A 20369-nucleotide genomic window follows, 5' to 3' on the forward strand; every position below is an offset into this window, starting at 1 on the left:
GCCCAACACTTCACCCTGCCTGTTTCAAAAACTTGATCTCCAGTGGACTGGGGATTCATCTACAGCATGAGTTACGATGTTCTGATGCAGTCTATCCTGGATCTGTCAGACACCATTTTCCATGTGTTCATCTGTCTGCTGACCCTTCACAGAACTCTGCGTACCAAGCCTCTCCCTGCCGACGTATCTAGAGGAACCCATTCTGCCCATCTGTGACCTTATCTTCAAGGAGCCTGAGAACCACAGTCAGGTGCTGTTAAAGCTGCATTTAGAAGAGCACCAAAGAGGGGGCAATCGTGTCCGAATTTAAGACCTGTGTCCTGGTACGCAAGAGAACTTCCAAAGTCTACTATACGGACGATAGTTGGGCCTCACACAAATGTGTGCTCTTTCAGTTTAAGTGAAAGAACGTCTTCCACTGTGCCCAGTGGAACATGAAACAGCTGACTTCCTCATGACGAAGAACCTTTAGCCCCCAGCCATCTTTAAATGGCAGAGTTAGTGTTGGGATGACCTTTCGACCCTGCTGACATTGTCTGTGCTATGATGCTTCTGGGCGACCACTCAAACACCCCATGCCTGTAAGGACGTTTACAAAATGACAATTATATTAAACCTGTCGAGTTAAAATCCTTTGAAATGAAAAAGGAAGGGGGTGGGGGGAGGCTTTTGTGGTGGTTTATGAGGATCGCTCATCCGTAACCCGGCCCAGTGTCACCTGCACATGGGCCCCTGAAGTTGCCCAGCAGGTGCGTGGAGAAGGGCCCCCAGCTGCCCCCTCCGCACGGCTCTTCAAAGAGGCCAGTCGCAGCTGGGAGTCATTAGGGGGGCTGGCCAAGGGTGGAGGGTGGGTGGAGCGGGCCACGGAGGGCCAGGCAGCTCGTTTAGGAATGACAAGTGCCAGGAGCACCAGGCTACCCCCTCTGGACACTTTGAAGTTCTCTCAGATGGGCAGCGGAGTATTTGGAGAGCAGAGAGAGAGACAGAGGGTGTGTGTTTGTGTTTGTGAGAGTTGTACAATGAACATCAAAGCTTCAGACACCCAGGATTAAACAAAAAAGGTCAACCAATTAATAATCAAATGTATAAGGAGCAGTAAAGTATGGACAGCAGGTGAAACCATGTTCCTTCAATACACTACGTCCAGGTCCAGAATTCACTTACTACAGTTATGGTTACGAAATTCCATTTTAGGGCAGCTGAGGCAAATCACGCCATGAAGGAAGAAAACCACAAGCACGAGTTGATAAGCCAAATGTGAACAGCACCAGGCGTGACGAGAACGATGCCGGAAATGTCACGATACCAGCGTCTGTCAAACAACTCGGCCAGGAACAATATGACAAAGCAATATGCGTGGAGACACAGTCCCACACAGGTGGAGAAATCTCTTGATCCGAACGTAACGGCATAACTATTTACACATACCAAACTACAAATCCAAGAAAGGACAGTTCACAGGACAGTGAAGCACTTTCTGGAGATTTTAACTATTCAGACTGTGATCAGCAAGAACTACAGAGCACCTGATATTTCTGGAACACATTTTAAATACGATATTTTAAAAATACGCTTATTTAAAACACGATATTTAAAAAATACGCCCATTTAAAACACAATATTAAAAAAAATACATATTTGAAATATGATATTTAAAAATGACTGCAACGATCATTGGCAACTGACATGTCAGCTTTAATTATCAAATCTCACCATTCATTGCAAAACTATGAAGTTGCCTGTATTTGCACTGGTATTAATGTGTTTCTGACACAGTGTCTGTTTGCTCAAGCATCGTCGGGGGGATGGCTCTGCTGTGGAGGACGCTACTCCTTTGTCCTCTTCTAGGACATCTTCTAGAGAGTCCACAGGTGGTGTTACTTCTTACCTAAGGAAGACGGATGGGCAAATGTTAGAAAAATACTGCAAACTCATGGTCAAAATCCAATAAATACATTAAAACCCATTCAGAAATATACACTAAAGTGGTGATTAAATTCTCTGTTAATAATATATTAATGTATATGTATATATATATAGTGCAGTATGTTTCTCATGGTGGTGGAACACAGAGCTGTTTGAGCACAGCCCCTGAAGGAAGCTCACACCAGCAACCAAACAGATGCAGCCCGTCATCGTCCTCCTCAGCACTCCCATTTTGGGCCGTACAATCACAACACAAGTCAATCTGTAACGGGCAAAAGCCACGACGTCTCCACTGGGACAGGCAGACGCCCAGCAGCCTCCGTTAACCCGGAGATGCTGGATGTTCTCTGTAAATGTGCTAGAATGTCAGTACAAGTGCTGACCATTCAGAACCTCTAGAACATTCGCTGACCATTCAGAAGCTCCAGAACATTCTTCTCGTTTGTTCTATTCCAGGACTTTAAATCCCTTAAAACACAGAACAGGGAGGATCAGCGAGTTCTCCTTCACTTCTCTCTTTGTTCATTTTTTTTCTTTTTTCCTAGAAGACGAAAGGTCCGTGCTTTATGAGAAGTGCCCAGAAAAGAAAGCAAAACACAACAAAGGCACGAATGAGAAACAAAAACAAAACAAAAAGAGAAAACAACCAAACTGGCAAGGCTGCCACCACACATCAGAGGAAGAGCAAGTCCAGGAGCCCCACCCCCGCGGCGGGGCCCCACACTGCTTCATGTGGCCAGGGCCGGGCTCCTCGACTGGTGCTGCACGACCACACAAAGGCCCCCAGGAGCCTGGTGGTGTCTGAGGCCATTAAGAGGAAACAGAGGGTAAAATGCCCTGTAGGGAACGGCCTCGTCTCAGGCAGGGTCCAGGGGCGGCTTGGACCCTCACAGTCCTGGGCTGGGGAAGGGAAGACAGCAATGACGAAGTTCAGCAGAACACAGCGGGACCTGAGGAGAGGACGTCCGTTTCGACGGTTCCTTCCAAACAGCCGACACTTGCTGGCTGTCAGTGTTCACTTTGCTTTGCTATCTATGGGTCCATAAAGACGACAGCTGAGGTGAAACTCTGCGCGAGTGTTTAAAGTCTTTGTCAGCACACGTACCAGACCAGGATGAGCAATCCAGTATTTTCATCTCGCTTTTCTACAGCAGCTAAGACAAGGCGGCGGCCGACTGGCTGTCTGCGACCGGGTGCACCGTCAACATACCGACAGCCACATCAAGGCCTGATTCAGAGCGGCAGGCCCGAAGGTGACACGAACACACCTGGCAGTTTGAACCATTTGGGCAGCTTAGCAGGGTGGACGTGCGAGGGTTTGACGGTTCCTCCAGGTTCCTCGGAGGGCTCCTGTGGGTCCTGCTGGGTGCCGAGGGCTTCGCTAGACTCGGTGTCCTCAGGGAGAGAGTGCTCAGGAGGGAAGGAGCTGGAAGACGATGGTGAAGACCTGGGCATGCAGCTAAAAGGGGGGGGGGGGGGGGGGGGGGGTAAAGGTGGGGGCACATTACAAAAGAGGGCCAGGGGATTAAGCAGAACGTATAAAACATTTGAAAAGAAACGGAAAGGAAGAGACAGATGTAAGGAGACTAACGACACAAGTTCCGTTCCTTTGGCACCTGATGAGTGCTTTTAGGTGGGAGGACATATTTAGGGTGAGTGTGTCTGTGTGTGTGTGTTTGTGTTTTGTAGGGTTAATGTCATCTCCCTGACCGCTTTCATGTGAAGGTGAAGAGAGTAAAGAGGTGAGAGGTCGTGACCTCTTGAGAGGTCGCTGTTATTAGAAGCTTCCTGTGGAGAGCCAAACATCTTAATCTTTCCAGCTGCGAGCGTTTCCGCAGAGTGGGACACCAGCCACCTGCTGCTCCTGTACCACCATCCACATCTCCATCCCCTCCACCATCCCCACCCAACACACCGCAGGACAAAACACCCCCAACACACCGCAGGACAAACACCCCCAACACACCGCAGGACAAAACACCCCCAACACACCGCAGGACAAACACCCCCAACACACCGCAGGACAAAACACCCCCAACACACCGCAGGACAAACACCCCCAACACACCGCAGGACAAACACCCCCAACACACCGCAGGACAAACACCCCCAACACACCGCAGGACAAACACCCCCAACACACCGCAGGACAAACACCCCCAACACACCGCAGGCCAAACACCGACCGCAGGGCTGGAGGCATCTGAAGTCGTGGCCCTGGGCGCACGCACGCGCCCTTGTTCACGCCGCCCTTTTGAGTCCGTGCTGACAGGAACAGTTGATGGCGATTGTGCTACTGATAAATGAGCCTTCAGTCATCACAGAGGCCACTATGCCACTCGGATGACCCGCTACACTCTTATCTGAGGCTACGGGAGAGCAAAATACAGTTGTGTTGATTATCTCTTGGTATTATGTGAAATTAGAGATCCCGTGGAAAAATGTGAAGGATTTTGCCTCTATATATATCACTGAGTAGATTACACAGCGGTACTCACAACCTGATGGGCTACAATGTGTGTGTGGGAGTGTGTATCCCTCTGATCGCCCCATTAAGTCATCATAGTGACATGCCATGCCAGTGAGCAGCAGGACATGACATCCCCTTTGAAGTGAATCCTCATGAGGGGTGTGTGTGTGTGTGTGTGTGTGTGTGTGTGTGTGTGTGTGTGTGTGTGTGTGTGTGTGGGTGTGTGTGTGTGTGTGTGTGTAGCAGGGATACTGGGAAAAGAGCTGCTATCTTTAGTCAGGACAGGATGAGGGGAAGTGAATGTGTGTGTGTGTGGGGAGGGCCTAGAGGAAATGAGGGCGGAACACGAAATAGGGGTCGTAGAGCTGTGTGTGTGTGTCTGTGTGTGTGGTGAAGGGAAGAGAGGGGGGGGGGCACCTGTGGTTTCAGTGGAACGTTCCCATTTGGACAGAACCTCAAAGGCATTCCAGCCAGACGGATGACTCTCCTCCCAGAAACCCAGTCCTGATGCAGGGACCGGGGCAAACAGCCGGCCTGCCACCACCGCCCCTGCACAACCTCACCGTGAAACCGGGACTGCTAATGAGGACACGAACAAGTGTGTGTGTGTGTGTGTGTGTGTGATTTAGGGGCGTTCAGTGTGCTTCCAACTACAGATCCAGCAGTATTACGCTCACATTAACGGGGGGGTTTGTGTGGTTTAAATACACTTCCCATGGAGTAAATCAGTGAAAACTCATAGCTGAGCGTCAAGTGCTTCCTGCTCTTATGCTAGCACTGCTGATGAATGCGTCAGAATGGTGGTAGTTGCCCTCGGCGACGGTAGGAACATTCCTGCTGACCAAGCTCTAAAGTGCGGAGAGCTGGAATGGAAAGAATGTCGTCAAATATGTTCAGTGTGAAGAAGAGGAGAGGAGACAGGACGGAGGGATGAAACAGAGGACAAAAGGGAGGAGACGAGCGAAAAACTTTACCCAGCAATGAGCTCATCGGCCTGCAGGGCGGAGACACAGCTATCCACGAGACTGCCACGCAGGTAGCACTCTGTCCAACACACACACACACACGAGATTATGGACCACAACTAGAGGCAGCTAAGAAACAAAGTGAAACGTCAAAAAACTTTCAGTCCATCAAGAGCTTCGCCACTGCAGAGGAAAACAGCGGAGCTCAGGCAGGCGCCACCTCGGCCCGTTACCCAGCATGCCCTCTGCTGCGGGGCCGCTCTCGACAAGCAGAGTGAATATCGGGGCACCGTTCTGGCCAGGCTCCCAAATGAGACGCGCAGAAACGGAAGCTGGCGTCGACGAACCTGTCTTTGCGTCCGAGCCGAAGTACACCAGAGCGGCGGGGAAGAGGTTGGCCTGCGGGAGCAGAAGGGAGACACAGTGAGACCGCTCCGTCAACACAATGAACACAGGGAAGATACACACACACACACACACACACACACGCAAAAAAAAACCCCACACGCACGCAGACAAACAATCTATCGATTAGCTCACCGCGCCTGGCATACGTTCGGTAAGCGCGTGTGAAATTGGAACACGAAAACGGTCAGGCGTCGAGGGTGCACCCGAAACACGAGCTTGGCCCTGCACGCTCGGTTTGAGCACGTGCGGATTTTTAAACCTTGCTCTTCAAACTCTCTCCGTGCCTTCTAAATCTTCCATCTGGCACGGAGCGGCCGCAGCTCGTGACCCCATGACCCCCGCTCTGGTTCTGGGATGGCCACAGTTATGTCCTAATTGCTATTATTAGGGCGCTCCGAGGGGGAAACAATGTGTTTAAATGGGCTACCAGGCATGCTGTCCCCACAGAGGCACAGAACGGCCACCGTTTGAAGAGCGTCTACCAAAGCAGCTGGGAAGGGGGATGGGGAGGGGGTAGTGGGTGGGGGGGGGGTAGTGGGTAGGGGGGGGTATCAAAGGCAGGCAGGGATGGGAAACATTCCTTCCGTGACATGACACAGAGTGATTAAAGATTGTGTTTGTATGTCTTTAATGCTTTTAAGTCCTAATAGAGGGTGACAGACAAAAACAGAGAGAGAGAGAGAGAGAGAGAGACAGACAGAGAGAAACAGAGAGAGAACAAACAAATGCTAGAGAGAGAACAAACAAATGCTCATAAAGTGTGTAAAAGAAAGAAAAGGAAGAGAAAGAAAGACAAATGACGGTAAGTAGACACAAGAAGAGGAAAACCCGATGTGCGCGTATGTAGGTTTGCAACACCCCCACCAGCGATGTCGCTGTGGGGCCCTACAGAGGCTCGCACCTGACCTCTGACCACAGAACACGGGGAGGCAGAAAGCACAAAATTCTCTCCCCGTGGAACGGGAACGTTCTGTCCGGGCGGAGAGACGGCGTCCACCGCCACATCTGGTGCTGCCGTGCTTTTAATGGAGGGATGGGTGTGTGTGTGTGTGTGTGTTTGCAGGGGCCACACTGTGGGACATTCGGATTTTGTAGTGGTCTAAACCAAGCGAGGACATGGCTCCCGGATAATGGTTAAGTCTTGGATGGTATTTAAAAAAGAAGAGTGAGTCTGCATCATGGGTGTGTGCGAGTGTGTGTGTGTGTGTTTGGGTGTGTGGGTGTGTGTTTGGGTGTTTGTGGGTGTATTTATAGCTGTGTTCGCATGAGTGAGTGGTGACTCCTAAGTGTAGCTGCATCTCTAAATCCACCATAAGCTTCTGAGAAACAAGTGGCTTCTAGTATATCTCGCCACAGAGACAGCCTTACCAAAGCTTAGTGCACGCACAGGCGCGCACACACATACACACTCTCTCACACACACACAATTTCACAACAGACATAAAGACTTACCAACAAAGCATTCTCACAGGTTGTCAACACGCATGTTATCCCCAACCCTGCTCTCTCTCACACACACACACACACACACACACACACACACACACACACACACACACACACACACACACACACACACACACACACACATATGGACAAACACATACGCGTGTGCAGGCACACACACACACCCACACCCCTGGTTCAGAAGAGTGGAAAGTCTATTTCTGGTGCCCTTATCAGACAAATCTCCCTTTTCAACAAGAACTTCAAACATAAGAAGCTGGTCAGAAGGTCAGAGAGAGAGAATATAGTTTACCAAAATATAAAGCACAGGAGTTGTTTATCTGGCTCGCATCACTGCAAAGCCAGAGCTGAACAGAAATGACCAGAAGAAATGAAAGCCAAAAGTATTCAGTACTGCAATCTCAAAATGCCCCTTACACTTCTCACTGATGCGATTGTGTTCTTGCATGTGCTCGCTTGTAACAGAGAGCAAGCAAGTGAGTTAGGTGTGTGAGAGAGAGAGAGAGAGAGAGAGAGAGAGAGAGAGAGAGAGAGAGAGAGCGAGAGAGAGAGAGACTGGAAGCAAATACACCTTCCCTCCCCATGCTGGTTTCCTCCAAGTCACATGAAAGCCACCTGAGGTCGTGGTAACCTCGGAGAACATTCTGGATCTTCCCCAGAGCACGGAGCTGCCTCACATCCTGCCTCTCCTCTCCTCTTCTCTCGTTCACATGCTTTTTGGGGTGCTTCTTTCCTTCTTAGTCCCATCTGCCTCTGCTGCTGTACCCCCCACCCCCTCCCCACTTCACTGAGAGAGAGAGAGAGAGAGAGAGAGAGAGCGCGGACAGCAGAGAGACGGTGTGTACTGTATGTGGCCGGGGCTACAGGGGGTCTACGAGAACAGCACACAACTTGCCTTGCTGTAATCAAACCATTATCCCTCCACAACTGACCATACATGACCACCCACAGAGAACTATCACACACACACAGACACACACACCCCCAACTCCGTCAACCAATATGGAGTCATACACCTACAAACACGTAGTTTCAGACTCACAAACACGTAGTCTCACCTCAAACAGAGTAGCATCGGGGTTATCCAGCACGGTCTTAGGAGGGGCCATGACTGACAAAGAGAAGACATGATCGATTGAGTATCCTTAACCCACACACACACACACAAACTCCCCTGTCCTTGTGTGTGAGTAGGGGAGTCCATCTTTTTAATGCACATCAGAGTGTGTGTGTGTGTGTGTGTGTGTGTGTGTGTGTGTGTGTGTGTGTGTGTGTGTGTGAGAGAGAGAGTGTGAGTGTGTGTGTGTGAGAGAGTGTGAGTGTGTGTGTGTGTGTGAGAGAGTGTGAGTGTGTGTGTGTGTGTGTGAGAGAGTGTGTGTTTTAAACTCACACAGGTAGAAGTGGAGATCAGGATCCTGCAGGTGGCTCTTGACAAACTGTCTGAGAGCAGTAACTACAAGTAGAAGAGAAGAAGACATGTGGCTCACACCATATTTCAGAGCAGAGACTCCTCACTCACACACACACACACACACACACACACACACACACACACACACACACACACACACACACACACACAGTTCCTACACTCCTCCAGTCAGTAGTCCATGAGAGGACGAAGCATGTGCACACGTATGGAAAGACCAATGAACCTGTTTCCAGTGGACGGAAAAAGCCCTGGAGGACTCGTCTGTCAGGAAACTGAACTCTCAGGACCACCTGTGACATAAGAACATCACAAGAGCAAACCGCCTTATACCAGCAATCACAATCACAGCGGCAAGATACAAAGGACAGAAATCCAACCCATAGGAATGCTGGAGTTTCTCGACTCCACCCACTACATCTATAGCAGAACAAGTTCATGTCACCATAGACAAAAAGGAACCACGGTGTCCTGTACTTAGAAAACAAAAGGAACCGCCGTTGACCTGAAATGCACAGGACGGCAGCCCTGGGGAAGACGATTAAAGGTTCTGTATCAGGATACCTGGTCTTTCGGAAACTGGACTACAGAGAGAGGAATCCCATCAGGCCCTGTGGTAATGCGTTACGGCTGGACTACTGTAAACACTGCCTGATGGCACATGGATAGCACCAAACCTTAGGGACAGGTTCCACAACGCTGTTTTTTATTGTGAGTCGGTTAAAACGATACCAGAACGACTTTGAATAGTTTTGTAGCTTTGAATTTATATTAGATACACATGTTTCATTTTGTTTTTATTAATAGAATTCAAGTGCATTTTGGCTGCTGCTATTTTCAGAACTGTTAAAATTCCTGTCTGTGCTAAAGGACTCTAGCATGATGAAGATGTTGAAGATGAAAAGACCGTCAGACTAGATCCGACAACATTTCTGCCACTGATGGACTGAGCAGGGGGGAGGGGCTGGAGGGGGGAGGGGCCTCAGGGCACAGTTTGGGGCGGAGACCCATGCATGGGGGCGGGGATGGGCTCTCACCTTGGGATACCTGTCCATCTTCTCCTTCATCTGAGCCTCTCTGAGGGCCTGAGTTATCAGAGGGGCCTCCTCCAAAGCCCTCCTGATTGAGAGAGAGAGAGAGAGAGAGAGAGAGAGAGAGAGAGAGAGAGAGAGAGAGAGAGAGAGAGAGAGAGAGAGAGAGAGAGAAAGAGAGAATATAGTTCACCAAAACAAGACCTGGGAGCACTGGAGGAAGATGAAAAGACCCGTCTGGCATGCAGGAGGAAATAAGTGATTACAAAGGAAAACATCTGACTACCGTCGCCACAAATGATTAATACCATTCCAGTGCTTGAGATTTACTGCCCTGTGTGTGTGTGTGTGTGTGAGTGTGTATCATACGAAGACACAGGCAGACAGATTCTTGCAGCTCCTTAATCCTACGCTGCATAATTGGAACTAATTACACTGCAGTATTCATGCCACCTGCCCGTCCGATCATCCAATGAGGCCTCGGTTAAGTCAGGGTGTCTGGACCCTGCCCAAGGAACACAAGATTACAAATAAATCAATTAGAGCTCTTCGCAGCGCAGCAGGTGTGCAGTGATAAACCACTTCAACCCTTGAACATTTACAAACGCTGGATCCCCATGGTGACAGCAGTGCACTGGACTGAACTTCCGCGAGGGGCCGTCTGGCTCGGGCTGGACGTCTCTCCTGACAGACACCTCGTCTGGCTCTTCACAGCCAGCTTATTTGTGTTTCGGCATTAGAAGTGCTGACAATCTGACTGTAGGTTAACTGAATCTAAATACAGAAGTCCAGAGAAATGTGTGGCCAGGACGCATTGAAGTGTTATAAGATGTTCAACACTCACACACGATTTGAAGGTTTTAGTCGTTCCAGACACTTTCCTGTTGCATTATCAAAGTCTGACCATCCAAACATGTCCTCACTTAACACACCCAAAATATGCAATAAACCCCTCCACACACCCCACACCCCCACCCAAGGCTGCCCAGAGGGTGGAGATGAGGCCTTTGGACACAGACATGCTGTCTAGTGTGGTAACACTCAGATGGTGTTACACACGCACAGCACAATGAAGATGGGTAACTTATGAGTACACACAAGCATATGGGTACACACACACACACACACACACACACACACACACACACACACACACACACACACACACACACACACACACACACACACACACACACACACACACACACACACACACACACACACACACACACACACACACACACACCCGCATATCTCTGTAGCAGAGCTCATACAAATGCCCTAAAGGATGAGAATGCCAATAAGGAAAAAAAAACAGAAAACAGAGAAGAAAATAGTAACAAAGGAAACAGGAGGAAGATATTAGTGAGCAAGAGGGGAAAAATGAGAGCTATCATGAAAAAAAGAGATGGAGAAAGAGATGAAAGAGATGAAGAGACATGGACAGAGAGACACAGGTTGAGAGAGATGGTGACACAGTGAGAGAGAGAGTGAGAGACAGACACAGAGAGAGATGGAGACACACAGAGACAGAAATAGATGGAGACACACAGGGACAGAAAGAGATGGAGGCACACAGGGACAGAGAGAGAAGGAGAGACTCAGGGAGAGAGGGATGGAGAGATGTGGAGAGAACTGGATGAACAGGGAGCGAGAGTTGGAGAGACACGTGGAGAGACACAGGGAGACAGGGATGGAGAGACACAGGGAAAGAGGGATGGAGAGACACAGGGAAAGAGGGATGGAGTGCCGTGGAGAGAACTGGAGGAATAGAGAGACAGAATTGGAGAGACACAAGGGAACAGAAGAGACATGTTTTATAGCCCATGTGCTCGTGTCCACCTGTGGCCACTCCCACCCGAGCAAACACACCTCTCACTCTTCAGCTGTGCGAACCTCTTCCTCACGTCATCCACGGTCACCTCGAAGAACTCATCTGTAAGCTCCTCGTTGTTGTTGTGATGCCGTGCGGCCGTGTCCAGGTGGTAAACGAGCGGCTCCCTGTCCACTGGCTGCTGGGTGAGAAAGAGGGCGGGGTCAGCATGAAACGATGCCCACCCCATTAAGGCTGTAAGGGTGGAGCTATGCTAACAACTGGGCAGTCATGGCCTGGTGGTAGGGAACTGGTCTTGTGACCGGAGGGTTGAGGGTTCGATTCCCAGGCCTGAGGCCATGACTGAGGTGCCCTGGAGCAAAGGCACCTAACCCCAACTGCTCCCTGGGCGCCGGGCTAGGGCTGCCCACCGCTCTGGGCATGTGTGTACCACAGCCCCCTAGTAATCACTAGTGTGTGTGTGTGTTCTAACTGCACAGATGGGTAAAAGACGGAGGACAAATCTAGATTGCGGTGAAAAATCACAATTGACAAAGGTCAAATGTGTTATGATTACTTAATGCACCTTTAAAAGAAAGTCCAGAGACACAGAACACGTCTGCAAACGGAGCTGAACAGAACACTTGAACAGCGGGAGTGGCTGGGTCCAGTGTGTGGGGCTACACCGGGCTCAGGAGAGAGGCTGCTCATGGCCTCAGGGACACGCAGGGTCAAAATCTCTGGGCTATTACAAGCCTTGTTCTGGAGCCTCTGTGCCTGTGTGTGTGTGTGTGTGTGTGTGTGTGTGTGTGTGTGTAGGCCATGATGCTGTCTAGGAATTCCCATGCCACTCATGTTGGCATGGCAACTGCAGCGACACACGAACCCGACATATCTGCTCTCATCTTTCAATTTTTCTCTCTATTTTAGTCACTGGGCAACTGCAGCAAAGATCTCTGGCTACAGTAAAACACAGATCCCAGATCTGTACAGTAAAACACAGATCCCAGATCTGTACAGTAAAACACAGACACCAGATCTGTACAGTAAAACACAGATCCCAGATCTGTACAGTAAAACACAGACCCCAGATCTGTACAGTAAAACACAGTGGCTGACTACAGCTTAGTTAGCACATGGACAGTTGGATGGACGGACATGTGGATGGACGGATGGATGCAGTTTTACTTCTCTTTACCTCCAGATATTCCTCTCCTTCTTCCAAATCCTTTGCTCCATATTTAGCACTTGCTGAAGTCTGAAAACAAACGAAAGGAGAAAAGAACATCAAAAGAGCACCAAAAAGAGAGAGAATGGGAAAGTGGAGAGACGCCGGTCCAACAGGAGCCGGGACAAATGACAAGGCTGTGTGTGTCTGCCCCAACAACCCTATAATTACAGCAGCAGGCTGAGGTTTTAGGCTGACAAAACCTCCTTACAATGGCTTTAACTGTGGGTGTGTGTGAGAGAGAGAGAGAGAGAGAGAGAGAGAGAGAGAGAGAGAGAGAGAGAACATAAGGGACTGCGAGAAAGTGAGGGGCTCATTACAGGAGAGGAGGCATGCCTGAGTGTGTTCATGTGTGTTTGTGCGTGTGTTTGACTGTATCTTCTCTCCGCTGAGGCAGGTTTGAGTGTGTGTTCGTGTGTTTGTGCGTGTGTTTGACTGTATCTTCTGTCCGCTGAGGCAGGTCTGAGAGTGTGTGTTCATGTGTGTTTGTGCGTGTGTTTGACTGTATCTTCTGTCCGCTGAGGCAGGTCTGAGAGTGTGTGTTCATGTGTGTTTGTGCGTGTGTTTGACTGTATCTTCTGTCCGCTGAGGCATGTCTGAGTAGACACAACAGCCTGCAGTCCCTTTTCCATCAAAGCAGCACTTCAAAGCAATCGGCCGTTTCAAGGAACAAAAACAGCAGATACACAGAGCAACACGTTAGCAACCAACCAGCCAATCACACTACCGGACGTCTACAACATATGCAGGTCTTTAAAATATGTCTACAAAACCCATGCACGTATTAATTATTCCTATGAATTAATTAGGAATTGATTCCTATGAAGAGCCAACAGATCAAAGATGATCAGAACTGAGAGCGTGAGCTAGTTCACAGAAGCAGATCTCCTCTGGAGCTGTGGAGAGGGGCCGGTGGAGGCATCATCTAGGCTTTACACTGGATGAAGAGAGGAACATGCCCTCATTTGTGGAACAAAGCGAAGACGGTGCGTGGGGCGCCCTGTAACAGCAGGAAGCAGAGCCGCCTGATATATCAACTGGGAAATGTTATCGCGATACTGACCTTTGCGAGGCTGACAGAGTGGAAGACGTATGTAAATGAGGTCAGTTCCAGATAACCGCTGTGGGGACGTTTTACTGAATCACAGCATTCACACCATTAAATTGAAATAATATCGGTCGATATAATGCAGGCCAATATCTAACGAAGGGTTCCCCAATGTGTGCACAGCAGTCTTAATACGCAGCAGCAATCACACTTCAAGCGTTTTTGTGGACCACGCAGACACTGTAGGGACTTGACGCACACACATTTCTAATCACAACACAAAGACAGAACACTCGGAGACTCTGCTTCATTTCATTCAGGAAACCTCCTGGCTCATTCTGATTTTACCATTTGCCATTAACTGATGATAATACAGTTGGGAGATGACATTTTTAAACACACATTTACTTAAATGCAATTTTGTTTTCAACTAATTCATTAACTCTAGCTTCTGAGCTGGGCGTTTCCTCTGACCCATGACCCCCCCTCCTCACCTGGGCTTCATGGCTGGCTTTGGCCTTCTTGGCTTTTGGCGGACTGCTTGAAACTGATGATGAACACGATGAAGGGTACTCTGTCGTCGTCCCCTCTCCAGATCCTCCAAGCCGCTGCCCGCCACCAGAGAACGGCACGAAGTTAGGGGGCGTGACCGAGTGGGCGTGGTATTCCTGAGATGGCCCTGGTTTTTCCTCATCCACCTGAAGTTCTGGCCTGGGTTCTTGTGGTGCATGGCTACCGGCCTGCCTGCTTTTGGGCCGCACAACCTGCTGTTCCTCCTGAGAATGCTCCGCCTTTTCCTGTTCGGCTTGGCACACGTGGGCCACAGCTTCTGCGCTCTGACAGGGTGGGCTAGGGGTTTCCATGGGTACTGGGGCAGGCATGGGCTCAGATGGCCCTTCAGAGAGCGTGGTGTTAACAGCTGTCGAAGCCCCACTGGGTGCATCAGGGTGCTGTGGAGATGGCTGGGAAACGGTTGCTGTGGCAACCGCACCAGTAGGCGCGGCAGCTGTCTCCATGGGCTCACCACCTGGCCCAAGAGAGTTACTCCCTTTCAGTACATACCTGAAGGCAAAGGAGAAAGACACACCAATCAGTGTCTCAAAAGTGGACAGCTTTACGATCCTTAATGGTACTCAGTCTCACTCTCCAGCTCTCCTCTGCAGCAAAATAAGCTGATTTTCATAATCTAATCTAAATACTCTAAATATTTAAATATAATCTAATTATTTACACTCAGATGAAGAAAGGAGTGTGTGACCTCACTATGGCACTGCCTCCAGTCAGGCCGAGAGACCTCAGGGTGGTCTTCTTAAGAGCTTCCTCTCCACTGATCTGCAAAGGGCCACACACACACACACACACACACATACCAATACATCATCACATCTTAATAAACACATTACAGGGGACTGAGGAGAGGACAGAGTAAAGGGGAGAGAGGAAGGAAAGGCTGGAGAGAGAGAAAGAGAGAGAGAGAGAGAGAGAGAGAGAAAGAGGGAAGAGAAATCCTACCTCATCTCTCATGTACACACAGACTGGTGTAGGTCCTGGACCTCTCAGCTCACACAGCCTGCCCCGGTGCAGAGAAGACACACACACACACACACACACACACACACACACACACACACACACACACACACACACACACACACACACACAGGATCCAGTTCATCATCTATGAATCAGTCTGTGAGAATGTTTTGTATGTGCATCACATCTGGCTTGAGTCCAGTTCAGTTACGAGGCAGTGAGTGGGACCGAGGGCACCGTGTGTGGGCGTGGTTGAGAGATTACATGGGCGGGGCTTCTAGAACTCCCACCTCCGAGCCATAATGAGCCGCTATTAATTTTCACTACTCATGACATATCAAAGGAAATAGTTTGCTTAAATTCTTTCCAAAGCAAAGTCTGGAAGCATCCATGGAAAAAGACAAGAGTTGTGAAATGATGTCATGGTGATGAGAAGCAGACAGAAAAAGAAGGGAACGATCTGGCCAGTGGCCAGTCCACTGCAGCCAATAGCAGCAAGACTCCAGAACAGGTGCCAAGCAACCTAGCAGTGTAGGTGGGGCCTGGTAAGACAGGAAGGGCGTGGCAAGAGAGCAGAGCTGGAGCTCCCAGAGGACACTGATTGGCTGGTAAAGGAAGCACATGCAGTGTTCATGATTCTCACACCCCGCCTACATCAAAAAGCCACAAAAGTAGTACAAGTCCCCTCCACATCCACCCACCCACACATACACACACACACCCACACCCTCCATACTGACTTGAAAGCCTCATTAAAAAAAAAATCAAGATTCCAAAACATATGAAAATAAGCAAAACACAAACACCTGCACTGGGGGAAGTGGCTGAGCACATCCCACAGGTTCTGGCCACTGGAAAAAGAACCCTGGAGACGAGATCCATCTTCCAACTGCAGTGCAATCCGGACCTGAACGCAAACAGAACCACAAAGTAGTGTCGGTGAGAGTGGAGTACACGAGTGGAAAATGTCCAGGAACCAGAGAGCAACAAGTTATGTGATAATGCGAACATAAACACTTAGAGGGCGTACATTAGAGGGAGGAGGGAGCATACATTAGATCGGCAGAGACACACACTATATGAAGTGCTTAGGTTCCTTTGTAGTTAAAAGTGTTTATGAAAACACTCGCAGGTCTTATAAGAGAACCTGGAGGGGATCTAAGTGTACAGCATCCCTGTAAAGTCAACAAAACAAGAAAACAAGGTGCCGTCCGCGGCTCTCCGCCCGCCCGAGCTGTTCTGACGCACGCACTCTGCTTTAACTGCACCACAACCACACTTGGATTCAGAAGAGCATTTCTGAGCCCTCAACCCCGCCCACAGCACCCCCCCCCCCCCCCCCAACATCCTGTAAACATGAGTGAGGTTGGCGCCCCGGTGGTGCGGTTACGGCTTCTCCCGCCGCCCTTCAGAGCGGCCGCCGTCACTCCTCCTTGATCCTTCGCTGGCAAACGAGGAGCAGGAGAGACAGACGCTCGCACATCTCCTTTCATCCTCTGCTCCCACAAACCCAGATTCTTTTGCTCTCTCTCACTCTCCCCTCTCCCCCCTCCGCATCTAAACACGCTCGCATGCCGCGGCGTGCGGATCTTGCGCACGTGAAAGGACGAACTGGCGCTCCAGACACAGAGCGTAAATTAGGTGCTTATGAGGAACACTATTGCGTGTTTGCCGGTGGGTGGCCCGACTGCGGGGGGGGGGGGGGGGGCTTATTTATCATCACACGCTCCCAAGTACACATCATACACAGCAGCCTATAGAAGTCCATTAGAAAAGGTGCACAAAGGGTTATAACGCTTATTTATCATCACCATAAACAGAACAGAGAAGAAAAAAAAGATGAGAAAAACAGACTGAAATACATTGATTAATGGTGGTGGGGGGGAGCTACAAACAAACTGTGGTATGAGTGAGCTGTCAGCTGGCACACGTGTGTGTGTGTGTGTGTGTGTGTGTGTGTGTGTGTGTGTGTGCGCATGCATGAGACAGCAACAGAGTGGCAATGTGACCAGGTAACTTCATGAACAGGTTAGCCATGAGAGAGCAGCAACCCTCCCCCCCGCCTGCACCTGACACACCTTCCAACATGTCAGTCCCATCATCCCCTCCAAAGCCTCTCATTTGACTGGAACTTCTCCAAACCTCCAATTAAAAAAACCCTCTCAGTCACAGCTAAAAACACTTCTGTCCCACCTTGAAACAATTAAAGTCTCCTTTACAAACATGTCATCAGCTGCATCCAATGTGAGGTCTCTTCTAGAAGAAGGCCAAGGTCGAGGTGGATGTGGCGGGGGGGGGGGGGGGGTGTCTCAGTGGAACCTGCGTGGCAGATGGTCACAGTTCTGTCCTCCTGAAGACTCCCACTCCCACCCAGCTCCCGAGATGGCACTTGGCAACATGGGCCAGATGCGACCGAGGCTGTTTACAGAGCGGTGGGAAGCAGCTGGTCGGAACCAGCGCAGCAGAGGACTTGAAACGCATGCCGTGAGCATGTTAACACCCGGCGAGGCCTGGCCACATGGCTCTGTAATACGGACGGCTAATTACACCAGCACACAAACAGAAAGTGGAAATTACGGCTGGCGAGAGAGACAGTCAGAGGAACGGCAGGGTGGGGGGTGTTCCATGTGCGTCTGGGTATGTGGTGGAGCAAAAATGTACCTAAATGTTCAAAGGGAAGGAATAAATGTTTTGGAACAAGGAATCAAATGAGGCACTGATTATTTTTATGACCTATTCTGCAGCAGTAAAGTGTGTGCACACGCTGCACTCGTACGGATGGTTCTGGATATCGGGATGGTGAAGTAATTACCACATGGCCCCATGGCTTAAGCACTTTCTCTCACGAACAAAATCACAGTTCTACTGTTCTGCCTATAGAGTTTAGTGATACTAACCGTGTTATATACTATAGACATAACTTAACAAAGACATGGATGAACAAACCCATTACTTTACAACACATCTGTGCTCACCACGGTGACAACTGTCAGTGCCAAGCTATTTGAATCCACAATTAACTAATGTGCAAGGTTCATCAGACTAAACACAGAGATGCCCTGACCAGTTACTGGCCATGTATCCTGAGGGACAAGTTGAAGTAAAATCTGTCACCCCTATGGATTTGTAAAAGATCAGTTTACAACACATTAATGCCAAAAAGGTTTATAACACATTTATTACAGATATAATTGAATGCTCAGCAGTTCAAAAATTCCCCAAAACAGGCATTCACTCAAAAACTACACCAGACTGTTACAGCCAACCAACAGCACCATAAGGACCCACCGTGCTTTCTGGCCCGGCCCGCTGGCGGGTGCATGGCACCACCTCCAGCTTGGCGTTATTAGGCAGGCTGGCAAACCTCCATTGCAACGTCAGATCCAGCACATTTCTCTGAAATCTGTGGATAAAAGACAGAAAGCGGCAGAGATTAAAGGGCTAACAGAAATCATTGCACACTTGTAAAAAAACGCAGCAGATGGGAAATAGTGCATATCACTAAATCTCCCACAAGTATACAGATAGGTGAATGAACAGAAATAAATAACATCCAGGGTTAGGTCATCTTAAATTACCAGTTTTTATGTATTCCTGGTGAATACAAGAGAATTCAACGCTTAAATTATATATATACGCTTAAATTATATATATATATATATATCAAATCATATCACGTTGCATTCGTTAACTCTTCAGCAAGGTAGCTACCTACTACAACATCTTTATAGAGAACTCACTTTAGTCCATGCTCATCTGGATTAAACCCATGCTTCTTACAGACTTCCTCGAGGACCTGTGGATTTAAATCAACCGAGTTGGAGTGCGTTTAAATTATTTTACAGTTGCATAATCAACATGCTAGCTAGCTAGCTAGCTCGTACCATAAAGCGAGCACAGCTAAAACACCAGTCATTGTTAGCACCAAACCATGTCTTCGGCCGAACACAAAAACACGAATCCCTTTTAAATGTCAGCGAAGGTTTAACGGTTCTAAACTACGCACACACCTCGGTCGGTCATATCTACCTGAAGCAACGGTGTGTTCGCGGAGACTTTCACGGTTTGCCTTCGTCCATTTGGAGTAAGAACTGACACTGCTGTGCTGCTGGCTGCCATTGCAAAGTGACGTCACTGTGTTTGTTTGAAGCAACTTTATTGACATTTTCAGAAACAGAGAAATGGCCATTAATTTGGATGGACAGATAGACGTCGTGTAGAATATCTGTTCACTTATCGTGTATGTTTTATAGCTTTGCGTTAAAGATGTTTTTTTTTTTTGCAAAAGAAAAGACCATTTTTGTCGACAATTCTTCCACACATTCAATAAAGTAGATTAAAGGGGAAAATCATTAAGAACGAAGTTTGGTGAAAGTGTAGCTAACCAAATAATTTACACTTCAAGGAGCCTTGAATTGGTTGTACTATACCGACTGGACAACCTAAAAATTAATCAATAATGAGGGTTATGAGGGTGATGGATATGAGGGATAATGAGGATGGTGCGATTATATTTGTGTTTATGAGTAACCTCTACTTTAAAAGCAACAAAGCAACACAGCCACGCCTTCTTCTTACCCTCTCAAAGAAGACGGCGGTACAAAAATTACTCTTGCTTGCTCCTAACATCGGGAACTTCTGCATGGTATGCGAAACAAGCGACGGAAGTTTGAACGTTGTTTAAAACAATATTTTCAGTATTTTGAGGTTATTACACCTGTTTCTGTTCACTCCTGCCCTATCCCTTATCCCCTAGTTATCCTCTACTAAATATCTTTGATGTATAGACCAAAAGGCTCCAAAGAAAGCTGCACTAATTCAAAGTAACACGGTAATATTAATAATGGGATGAGGCACGTGAGGTTGTGGTTGAGGTTGTACGCGCGAGCGTGATAAAACAACAGGACACAGGAGCGCACGTGGACATTTCGCCAGAATGAGCTTCGCAAAGAACCGAATTAATGTGCAGACAACTGTGGCACCTCCCAACCTTAGAAGACTTTAACGTCCGCTCACCGCATTTATCAGAGCTTTGGGATTTATCAGAGGTT

The 20369-nt window shown here is 48.8% G+C and overlaps 1 protein-coding gene across 3 annotated transcripts; it reads right to left on the bottom strand.

The window, feature by feature from the left end:
- Nucleotides 1-1674: 1674 nt before the first annotated feature.
- Nucleotides 1675-19457, bottom strand: aspscr1 (ASPSCR1 tether for SLC2A4, UBX domain containing). Of its 3 annotated transcripts, none has more exons than XM_077023551.1 (17): nt 19348-19457; nt 19059-19114; nt 18607-18721; nt 16125-16225; nt 15298-15355; nt 15044-15117; nt 14280-14847; nt 12708-12767; nt 11569-11708; nt 9703-9784; nt 8892-8958; nt 8627-8689; nt 8295-8347; nt 5709-5760; nt 5371-5440; nt 3195-3385; nt 1675-1888 (listed from the first exon to the last, which is right to left on the bottom strand). In XM_077023551.1, exons 1-17 carry the CDS (start codon nt 19435-19437, stop codon nt 1878-1880), a joined length of 1851 nt encoding a protein of 616 aa, XP_076879666.1. In that variant the 5' UTR covers nt 19438-19457; the 3' UTR covers nt 1675-1877. The 3 variants fall into 3 exon arrangements, with proteins under 3 accessions (XP_076879666.1, XP_076879665.1, XP_076879667.1); XM_077023550.1 differs by having other exon boundaries at nt 11569-11711; XM_077023552.1 differs by lacking the exons at nt 1675-1888; nt 3195-3385 and adding an exon at nt 3400-5259 and having other exon boundaries at nt 11569-11711.
- Between the last annotated feature and the right edge of the window lie 912 nt (nt 19458-20369).

Source organism: Brachyhypopomus gauderio, chromosome 12, assembly GCF_052324685.1.
Source record: "Brachyhypopomus gauderio isolate BG-103 chromosome 12, BGAUD_0.2, whole genome shotgun sequence".
NCBI classification, from domain to species: Eukaryota; Metazoa; Chordata; class Actinopteri; order Gymnotiformes; family Hypopomidae; genus Brachyhypopomus; species Brachyhypopomus gauderio.

What these genes read in the sequence shown, in the direction of transcription:
- aspscr1 (XM_077023550.1), bottom strand. Translation starts at nt 19,437, where the DNA reads ATGGCAGCCAGCAGCACAGCAGTGTCAGTTCTTACTCCAAATGGACGA. An exon ending in TTTCCGTCCACTGGAAACAG is followed by an intron (nt 8,690 to 8,891) that starts GTTCATTGGTCT and finishes TTCTACTTGTAG; the next exon opens with TTACTGCTCTCAGACAGTTT. An exon ending in GCCGATGAGCTCATTGCTGG is followed by an intron (nt 3,386 to 5,370) that starts GTAAAGTTTTTC and finishes CCCCCCTTTTAG; the next exon opens with CTGCATGCCCAGGTCTTCAC.